The sequence below is a fragment of the Aphelocoma coerulescens genome, chromosome 5 (assembly GCF_041296385.1).
Source record: "Aphelocoma coerulescens isolate FSJ_1873_10779 chromosome 5, UR_Acoe_1.0, whole genome shotgun sequence".
NCBI lineage: Eukaryota > Metazoa > Chordata > Aves > Passeriformes > Corvidae > Aphelocoma > Aphelocoma coerulescens.
In genome coordinates, this window is record NC_091019.1 from 20972952 (window position 1) to 20984252 (window position 11301).

General features: G+C 36.5%; 1 protein-coding gene across 1 annotated transcript in view; it reads left to right on the forward strand.

Moving 5' to 3' along the window:
- The window catches only part of LOC138111371 (mucin-6), a 34356-nt gene that overhangs the window by 11021 nt on the left and 12034 nt on the right, over positions 1–11301 (forward strand). Inside the window, exons 4-11 of the mRNA XM_069016991.1 lie at positions 3372–3434; positions 4420–4460; positions 5666–5719; positions 6728–6968; positions 7574–7700; positions 8805–8892; positions 9294–9403; positions 10346–10553. Coding sequence (XP_068873092.1) covers positions 4421–4460; positions 5666–5719; positions 6728–6968; positions 7574–7700; positions 8805–8892; positions 9294–9403; positions 10346–10553 — 868 coding nt within the window. The 5' untranslated portion in view covers positions 3372–3434; position 4420. The remainder of the gene's footprint in view (positions 1–3371; positions 3435–4419; positions 4461–5665; positions 5720–6727; positions 6969–7573; positions 7701–8804; positions 8893–9293; positions 9404–10345; positions 10554–11301) is intronic.

Here is an 11301-nt window from a genome sequence, read left to right on the forward strand (position 1 = left end):
GTTCTAGCTTTTACTTAATAAGAGATGCTGATTCATTGATTAAACTGACGCTTCAACCCTTTAGCTATTTCAGTAATCAAAACTGCATGGATCCTTTTGAAAGGTTTATGTACAGTCATACTTTTTCTTATGAAGTATGTAACTAGGAAGTCACCTTGATTTATGCTGTTCACATATCTGTGTTTGCAAGAAACAAAGGGAGTTAATAATTTTATACTGAAGAGAAATCATCATGAACATGTGCAACTGATAACTCATCTTACAGCTACAGCTCTACCAGTACCCTCAGTGTTAAATTTAATTTTAGGCTTCTGTCATTTATTTTAAAGTTCTTGTCCTTTCCAGAAAATCTGACATTTCAACATTTCTGTTTGTCTCAAATTAGAAGAGAAAAACTGAACCCTTTACAAAACAGAGATCTTATTTCTGCAAGTTGGAAGTACAACAATTTCATTTCAATGTTTTGTTTTCATTTTTTTATCTGATGTGAAATACTTTGATTGAAGTCATTGCAACATAAAATTGTATTTTCCCATAGGGATGTTTCATAGTACAGGAACAAGATTCATTCTTTCTTCATAGTAAGTCACATTCCTTGATTGGGCTGTATTGCTGCCATGAGCTAGACAGGCTGACCACACAGAAACTGCACTTCAACAGGTATAATGCTCAAGGAAATTGGCCAGCTGGAGTAGAGTAGGAATTGAAAATAAAACCTTCCTTTATCCAAGAGAAGTGAAACTCTGGTTAAAGTTCTATTGAGATAATTCAAAATAAGTATTTCATGACATTTCTCAAAGGAAAACAGAATACTTGCAGTAATAGTAAAATGTCAGTAAGGAAGATTTCAGTACTTTAGAAATCTCATTTAACACTAGGACAGCCTTTTAAATGAAAAATTCTTAGATGACTGCAAAATACAACTTCTGCATGGGGCCATAGTGCTGATGCATCTGTACAATCTGCCATTTTGTATGCTTGTGAATGGTTGATAACATTGCCGGGAAGATTTAACTAATCTCTTCAGAGTTAAGTGTGAGAAAAAGAATGTAAACGCTGTGAATAATTACTGCACTGTAATAAGTATAATAGTTTGATCTAACAGGATACAGACTGATTGGCAGATAGTCAGCAAAATGGCTCTGTATTTGTTTTATTAGCTATTCCTTGGGCAAAAAGTTAAAAGTGGATTTCATATCCTTAGTTATTTTCAATATAACTCTTGTATACCTCCATGTAATCCAGGATGATTATTATGTACAGATTTAATCTAAATACCAAACCTGAAGTATGTGTTAAGTTTTGTTTGCCGTGCTTAGATGTTTGAGTTTGAAAAGCTGACAAACAAGCTTTGTAAACCGACCTGTCTGTTCTAATCTAAAATATTTGTCCATTAATTATTAGACATTTTGCTTTACATCAAGCTCTCTAGATAGATCTGACTTAAATAATGCTTTAGGCATATATTCAATTCCTGCAAATCAAATATCCGTGGAAGGCAGCTGTTACACACTCCTAAATCCCATTAATGTGGTGTTTGAAGTTTAGGATTAAACTGTAACAAATGGAAAACTGTAAAAACAACAATAATAGATTATTGAACAAATGGAGGTGTCAAAATGCAAGGGTTCAAAAAAGGCAGCAGCAATTCTTGGCATGAAGAATGTTAGCTTGAAAGCCACAAACTGACCGTTCCTTTTTGTGGTGTACTTACTGTGATGCATGGTTCACTGGGAACTTGGAAGGAGCACGCTGGATTTTGGAAATGCCTGTTGAGTTGCAGGCCAGCTGTGGAGGTTTTCTAAAACACTGGCAAAATTTCAAACAATTATTGGCCAGTGCTGACCAATTCTAGACAACAAGGCAGCATGAGTAGGATCTACAATGATTTTGTGATGAGTGTGTCAGACAGTTTGGGAGTGGCTGAGATAAATGCCATCTTAAGCTATTAGAACATTTAGGGTGGGAGCACCTCTGTCACTGAATTTATATCCTTGATTTATTTCCCTTATGCCTAAATATTTATTGTCTGCTATTCTACCAGTGTAGTGTTTTAGCTCTTAAAAATGTAGATTAGTTTATCCAGATAACATATTTTTTCAGTAAGTGTTGTTTCAGAGAAAAATTGAGGCATTGATAGGAATGTTGGAGATGTCTGGACCTGAGATCCAAAGCAAAAGCATGTGCTGAAACACTCAGTTCCAAAATTCCCTCTTGTGCTTTAACCTAGCCTTACATAAAAGGCAGAGCCTCACCTGAGGTACCACCTGGCAAATATTACCTTACCTTCAGCAGCACAGCGTGGAATTGGCTGAGAGTCTGCTACAGCTGGTGAGCTCCCTGGAGGCTTCCCCTCACTGCAGTATCCAAGGAAGCAACAGCACCCTGCAGAGCTGTAGTGTATATATAGATACGTATGTAGATTTGGCCTGGTTTATCTGATGAAAGAAACCTTCTGCCACAACATTTTCTATGTTGCAAAAGATCTTAAACATGTAACAGAGAATTACATGGGTTCTACAAAATACTTTCTCCTGCTATCTAAGAAATACCAGGCATGAGAAAATTTAAAAATTAGCAGCACATTTCTGAAGCACCCCAGGTCTTTATTCCTGCATCTTGCTTTGGTTGTTACCACCCAGCTATTGACTCTGAGAACTCACTCCAGCAGTGCTGGAGCGAACAGCTGGGTGAAAGAGCCTTTGGGTATGTGTGAGGACATGGAGCAGTTGTGCTCATGCAGTAGGTCTGGGTTTGAGATGGAAGGGGGACCACACTGCACTCGGCATTTGTTAAGCATTCCTGGGCTTCTCCTAACCAAACCAGGCTTTGTGAAGAGGTGTGCGAAAGGGAGCAGGTTACAGCTTTCATCATTCTGCCTTAACGTGAGCAGCAAAAGCAACAACTACACTGGAGGATTTTCTGCTCTTCAGCTCCAGATCCCGTGGTTCTTGTGAAGAACACACAGGACAATACTGTTCCCATATTTTCACACTTTTGGCTATTCCCTCCGCTACTTCTACCCAGACAGGGAAACAAGAATTCAAAAACACGAGGAAAGATTTATCCCACTTTTTTTAAAGGAACATAGGTTTTTAGTATGAAGTACAGGAGTTTTCATATTGCATAGGATTTTTGGCAAATTTTGATAACATTTGACCAGTATAGAGAATTTTCTATACCTTAATTATGTAATATGAATTATGTGATTTTCCATTATAATTTCCATTCAGATTTGTGTGGCAGGACACAACTCATATGTGCTGACCCTGCTTTGTGAAATGGTTAAAAATAAATAAATAAATATACAAACATTCAACTTCCTTTTGCTCAGAGGATAACTTCATTATGTTTTCTTTTTCCTTTCACAGCTTTTGAAGGAAATTATTGGTCCCACATTTTTCTCCAAAAACAGAAAGAATCTCTGCAAAGAAGTAAGTGTCTGACCTGGTATTTAATGTTTGCATTCAAGTGTGAGTGACAACTGTATTCAGCATCAAGTCCATATTGCAGAAGGCACTGTACAAACCACATAATAAAAATAAATCTTTGCCTCAAGGAGCATATGTTTTGAAGCATTAAATTTTAGAATGAAGACTTCACATGTAAAAAGATTGTATAATACGTTGTCTCACTGTGGTAAGTTTTAAACTAAATGGAAAGTGCTTTATTGTGCCATGCTGAGGTTTTGATGCCTAAGAATAGAAACTGTGAGCAGTTTAGTAGCCTTCCACATTTAGAAATATGCTACTAGGGTCATTTGTGTGGTATGTTTGATTTTCGTTCCTACGTATTACTGCCTAATATTACCTAAAAATCTAGGATATGGATTCTTTTGATATTGCAAAATCCAGGAAAGTAAATAAAGCTCATTCTCCATATAGATTAGGTCTGTGAAAATGATTTTAAAGATTTCAGGTTAAAACAAAAATATATGCAAAGGAACAGAGTATGGAATACTTCTTCCTCACCTTCATAGCCAACAGCCAGAGGGGAGTCAGAGTGAGGACAGATCTGTGTGTCAACACTCAGCTGTGCCAGCTGCTGCCACACTTCCGGTAGTTTACCAGCAGTTTTCCTTTAAATCCAAAGAATGGCTTGTGTGCATCCATCCAGATATGTGCAAATTAACTCCAGCCACCTACTGACTGTGAATTTGTGCTAGTCCTTCTGAGTCTGAGAAATACAAATAGTACGGTACTACTATCTTACTTGTGTAAAACAATGTGCAATGCCAAAGCAAAAAAAAAACCCAGCATATTATAGCTTTAAAGTACTAAAAATATTAGCTATCAGAAGTACTGTTAGAAAGGCAGGTATCATTAAAATGTTAACTCATAATTAAAATTTAATGGCAAATTTTGACTGTAGTTACTGTGACATTTTCTGCTACAAAGAAATTTTGGTTCTGTTCAAAAGGATGGTGGACAAGGACTTGGAAGCCAGAGTACAAGGGAGGGGTAAGCAGAAAAATCCCAATAGCCTCACAAAATTCCCTGAACTGAAAATAGCTGGAGACTGAGAGAATATCTGTGGAAGTGTATATGCCTGACCTGATGGTGGTCTTCCCTTGGGCAGTCTGTTAATGGTCTCTGCTGGAAATAAAATACAGAGCTACATCAACCCTTGGGCAGAAACAACACAATTTTTCACATGTCCTTTTCTGAAGAAATGCGAGGCACTGACTTCTGAATCTGAAGTTCATTCAATAAACATTTTGTTTTTCGTGTCCATGGCAAGAATGCATAAATGTCATCATGCTAACATGATACATTTTACGGTACATGATGTTCCTCTGCTACGGGATACAGAAGGCTATAGGCCTTCTGAAAACACAAAATTTTCACAAGATCCTTTCTAGATAAGTATGGATATCAGTCCTAATATTCTGAATTTTTTTCTATCCTACTCTATTCACAGACAATCTTCCTAGTAATTCATAATTTTAATGTTTTACACTGAAGTATCTGCTTTACTTCTGAATACTGTTAAAAAGCAATTCTATGTACTCCCAAGCTTGTTGCCTATCAGTGGTTGAATGAAATTCGTTATCTAGTTTGGGGAAAATGTGGAGGTGTAGAACAAAAAGAATTATATAAAATGCAAATTTATTATAATAAGGAGTATTTCTTTAGGCAGAAGAAACTGAGAGTGGCTTGAATTAGGTGAATTCTCATTCAGTATAAGCATGGAAAAGCTATATGAAGTTCATCCTAAAAGTAAAAATAGTTGAAGACTTGTGATCAGACAAAAAAATTCCCAAATATTCAGGAACTCATCTCTGTCTTCTGTCTGTTCTTACACCAAGAGAAACAGTAGAGCATGGATAAGGAAAAATTAAAAGAAAATCCCTAGGTATTATTTAATAAAAGCTGCACTCAAAAAACAAACACATAATCTAGATTTAAACTTCCTTGAGTTATTGACATTCCCATTTGTTATTTTTCTTTGATAAGATTTAAATAAAAACAAATACAGTGACCATGCTCCTATATTTATTGAAAGGGGCACCTCTTGCACTCTGACCATTGTGAAGCCTCAGGTAATCTTTCCTTGGCACACTCTGAGGTTTGGTGGTCAGTATCACTCAAGCACAATGTATTAAACTAGTTGGACTTGGGCATGAAGGATCAATGATAACAATTAGCCAATTCCTGTTTTCCAGTCAGACCTTCAGGACTGAACAGAAGTGTGGAAGAGGAGTACTTTTTGCCAACAGGTAACAGTTCATTGGGAAACAGTATTTTCTACATGACCTGGATAAAACCAGTAGCATTCTGTAGTCATTTTATCACTCCTTCAGAGTTAAAAAAAAAAATGTTTTGGCTTTAAAACAATAAATATAAATTGCATGTAGACTTTGATAAACTTATCCGATACTTTGTGACTCTAAGGTATATTCTAAAATACCTGAGTTTCATATGACACCATAAGCAAAATAATTAAAAAATGAAAAGAAACAATCTAAGTCTACAAATACAGAACTGAGGACATGATTTTTGTTACTTCAGGAAAATTATCAGCTTCAGAGGGCCTGTTCAAATGCTGTAAGTAGGTGCAGAACTATCTAACAGCAAGTGCTGGAGTTGTATCTTTTTTTATGGTTCATTTCCACATCTGAAAATCTGTCTATTCAGATGAATATTTCAGATTACTTCTTAAAAATGAAAACCGATTAAAACATTCCATATATTTATAAAACTGGTTGGAACTTTGTCACACAAACACAGAGCCAAAAGAGTGGGGAATTACATGTTGGGCTTTGAAGACTGTCTTTGGATATCTTGTGATTTGACTGTGCAGTTAATCATGATACAGTAATGACATAGGGAGCTTGGTAAATGCTGTACTTGAGATGTTAAAGCTCTGTCCAGAAGCAAGCTGTCACCCTTGCAAACAGATCTAGCAGACTGAAATAAGAAGGTAAATCTTTATGTTGAAGGAGTTGGAAGGAGTTGGAAGGGTGTTTCCCAAGCTAGGAATCTAGGGAATCCTTGTCTGCTTACAGTAAACGAGAATATTGCTCTCACTCCTAATATTGTTTCACTTCATGACTTAAAATTTTGAGATTACAAAAAAAAAAAAATAGAGGGCTAGAATGTTGTTTACAGAATTAATCTGAATAGAAACTTAATAGCTTGTCATAGTATTTTTATTTGAAATGCTAATCAGAATGAGCAAATAGGTTTTTAAGAGACCTAAATCCATTTTTCTTTCTGTTTTATAGTTTTGAGCAAGGATTCCTGTTCTACATGGGGTGGAGGGCATTTTTCAACCTTTGATAAATACCAGTATGACTTCACTGGGACTTGCAACTACATCTTTGCAACTGTATGTGATGAGACCAGCCCAGACTTCAACGTTCAGTTCCGTCGTGGGCTGGACAAAAAAATTGCAAGGATCATTATTGAGCTTGGACCTTCTGTTGTCATTGTTGAGAAAGGCAGCATTTCTGTCAGGAGTGTTGGGTAAGATTCTGCCATGAATGGGGAATGATGTGTTCAGAGAAGGCAGGGAGTTATATAGCAGGTGCACTAAAGACCGCTTTGTGTCAAAAATGAATTAACAAATTACTGAAGTTAACACGCCTAACTGGACTCTACTCCCATTGCTTCCCATCACACACACTCTACAACATTCCCTTTATGGGTTTCTCTAATCTTGTCAGTTTTCTGTCATAACAATAATTCTTACATTAACAGGCCATAGAATCTCTTCAGGATAATCAACATTAGTTCTACCACAAAAACTTTATTGTTACAACTTCTTGGAACATATAACTATGCTCTAATAAAACCAAACCAAGTGAAGATGCCAAGTCCTGTGCAAACATTGTCAGTAGTAAAATCACTATGCACCCCATTTTCTGGTGATTCTTCTATGAAACTGCTGACATGGATTTTCAGTCAATAGAAACTTTCATATGTTTTGAAATGTCACAGCTAAAAAGGAAAAAAATGCTGTTTCATGTTGCTGCAAGTCCTCAGACTGTGCATGTATCATACCCAAAATAAATAACTAATGCCTGCATAATCTTGCTATGAGGTTGGTTTCTCTTCTCACCTTATTGCAGTGTCATTCAGTTGCCTTACACCAGCAATGGAATCCAAATAGCGCCTTATGGACGCAACATCCGCCTGGTGGCCAAGCTGATGGAGATGGAGCTGGTTGTCATGTGGAACAATGATGACTACCTCATGGTTAGTAAAATGCTCTCATAGAGCAGAGAAGAAAATTCTCACTGATTTACTGGAATGACAAGAACTCTTTGAACTTAATGGGTGCTTTTGCATGTATTTACTATTTTGATATTTATCTTTTCCTCTTGAAATAAACAACTTTGCATGTTACTTTCATTTGCAGCACTAAAGCCACCAGTGCTGAGATCTGTGGACACTTTTACACATTTTAATCTTTCCTCAGGGTATTCCAGCAGCTGCAATGTTTTGCTGAAGAGATGCTGTTTAAAGTTGTGTAGAATTTAATACTGTATGCCATCGTTCAGTCTTTTCTACTGTGCTTCCCTGGGACCTCTTTTGGTTTCAAACATTAAGTGCTTCTACCAGTTTCTTTCTTTCCTTCCTTTTTCTGAATCTTTTCAAGTTTTCCCTCCAAAATCCCCAATACATTTTCTCAGTGTGACCTGTGATATTATTGCCACAAAAGACACTGAATTCTAAATGGATAAGTTTGCTAAACCAAGAAGAGTCTTATATAATAAATTTTCTGGGAGATTTATCAGCATTACTAACACGTATATAAGAGAAAATGCTACTGTGATGGGTTAATCTGACTATACAAAGAATATAGTTTTATTTCCCCTGATCTAAGATTTTCATAATAATTCATTGTTTGTAGCCAGTAATACTACCATTTTAGTCTCCAGAGCAACGAAGAACTGAATAACCTTCTTCTGAAACAGATTTTCTTCCTGTAACCCTAAGTTTCTTAAGAGAAGAAACCTGAAATTCATGGTCTGTCAACAAAGATATTAGCAAGCATTCAGCATTAATTTCCTTTTTTTTTTTTTTTTTCTGGCTCCTTAGAATATTATCTACTTTCAATTCTCTGTAAGCATCTTCAAATCTTATTCTTCTTTAAATGCTAATTTTAAAAAAATCACTATTTGCCTGTTGGGAAAAGATGTCACTGCTTACAAAACCCTTCAAAAAAGTCACTGAAATTAATGAGAAGAATCACTTTTAATTGGGTGCTTGAACTGAATTTGGTTGAGAAAGGTAGTGCTGTGCAGCTAATTTTACTTAGGGTGATCCTTTTAAATGTTTTGTTCTATTTTATTTTAGGTTTTGGCTGAAAAAAAATACATGGGGAAAACATGTGGAATGTGTGGGAACTATGATGGTTATGAATTGAATGAATTTGTGCGTGAAGGTAAGAAACAAGGACATTTCAGACAGAAGGAGAATGAAGTAAAGTGAGTCAAGGTGAAAACTGAATACTGTGATAGCATTGCTGGGTTTCAGAATTGAGTGAAGCAGTCCCTTGGGGCACCAACATACTTCTCCTATGGTTATGCTACACTCTGTTATCTGCTATGAGCATAATACAGTGGGTTCCTCACACAAGTGATAAGGACTCTTATCTTTTATAAACAGGTGGTAAGGATCACACCCTCCTAATTTTCACAAGAGACAGTGGTTGTCATTGGGAAGATTAACTAGTAGGCCATTTAACAGTCAAAGAGTAAAATCTGAGTTTTGCTACATCACAGCAACAAGTAAACAAATCAATGCAGGTTTTTTCCTGACAAATTTTAACCCTTCAATTTCCAGGTAAATTGCTCGATACATATAAATTTGCTGCTTTACAAAAAATGGATGATCCATCAGAGATCTGCCTGTCCGAGGAGATACCAATTTCCACTGTTCCTCACAAAAAATATGTAAGAAAGATCTTATTGGCTTCTCTGCAGTAGGATTCTTAGCAGGGGGGCGGGGGGGGGCAAGATAGATAGATAGAAATCAACAACAGAGAGGCAGTGGTTTCATAAAACTGACTTCCATGAAAACAGGTAAAGTCAACATTTGTATAGCATGATATGAGAAAGAAAAGGAGTTCTTTGCATTAAAATACCTTTTAATAAAAGCCCCCAGGCGTTTTTAAGGCTAGATTTAAATCACTCATAAAAATCAACCAGCATTTAGCTCACAGCTTTCTGGAATTCCATGCAGGTCATCACAGGAAATTGATGGAAACCAGTGAAGCATTAAGAACTTTTTTTCTAACAGCTGATACTATAAACTGTACAGACTTGAAGATATTCACAATGCCTAAAATATTATGCCAGATAACAGCATTGATAACAGGGACAACCACTGTCAATTGTTATCACTTACAGTTCTAAATGAAAAGAAAATCAGTGTGCCTGAGAACCTCTGAGACCTTATACTGCAGTAAGCAGCATGATAGGCAACACAAACATGCAGGCAAGAGAAATGCACCAAGTGTGTGCTCAAAGAGGAATGAATTTTGTGATCTTCACATCTGGGATGTTTGTCCTGGAACTGAATTTCCATGAGACAACACATTTCCTGTCTATAATGTTCTCAGCCATTTTTAGGGGGGTCGATGGCATAGAAAGCGACTTAATTTTCAACATAATGAGAAGCAGAATTATTTCAATATATCCTCCTATTGTACAATGGATTTATATTCCCTTCTACCAGTGGATTTCTCACACATTTTAAGTCAAATACAATTATTAAACTGCAGGGGGAAAAACAAACAAGCCAACAAGAAAATCATAACTAGCAATGTTATTCCATTGTGGTTTTCATATGAAGGAAACACCACTGGGAACAATTTTCTTTCTCTTTTTATTTAGGCCATAATCTGCTCTCAGCTACTTAATTTGGTGTCACCAACCTGCAGTGTACCAAAAGATGGGTTTGTCATTCGTTGCCAGCTCGATATGCAGGACTGCAGTGAGCCAGGACAAAACAACTGCACTTGCTCTACACTGTCTGAGTATTCCAGGCAATGTGCTATGTCCCACCAAATGGTGTTCAACTGGAGAACTGAAAACTTCTGCTGTAAGTTCAAATGGTTTATTCATGAGAGACTGTGCTTAACTTTTCTATGTCTTAAATAGAGGGATAATGATAAATAACTGGGATATAAAACAACCGACAAAAAGAAGTTCCTACTGTCTTTAATCAAACAATTTTCTACAGAGAACAGTGGTCTTTGATAAAGTTATAAGAAGGAGAGCAGGGAAACCTCAAAGGAGAAGGAAGCTCAAAACATAGGTCCTATGTCTAGATCAGTGACAATAAAACAGAAACATCCACCAAGTGAAAACTTAAATTTTTCACACTTCTAGCATGAGGCTGTTTGCTCACAGCACAGTTTTCTTATTATTGTATCTAGCAAATTAGCAAGTGAAGAGAGAGCACTTTTAAAGAGCCCCTGAAGTCCTTGAACCTTTTTGCTAACAATTGCCATCGCTCCTTTTATTCACAGATGATTTTCAGTAGTCCTTTTTCAGATGCTCAGCCTTTTTATTTACAATGACTGATTAGAAGTAAAACCTTGAATTGCTACAGAAAATCTGATTTGTGGTAATTCGTTAGGCTGCACTATGGCCTGTTTGCCATTCTTCAAGCTTCTGAAAAATGTTTCCACTAAGTACAGCATGAAAAATGAAAAAAAGCCAGCGTAAATATGATGGTAACTGTGAATACTCAGATGATGAAATGAGTATTGAGGCAGGGTAAAAGAATGTTAGTGTCAGAAATCAGAAGGTCTTTTCCTTGCTAGGTAGCAGATGAAACATTCTTC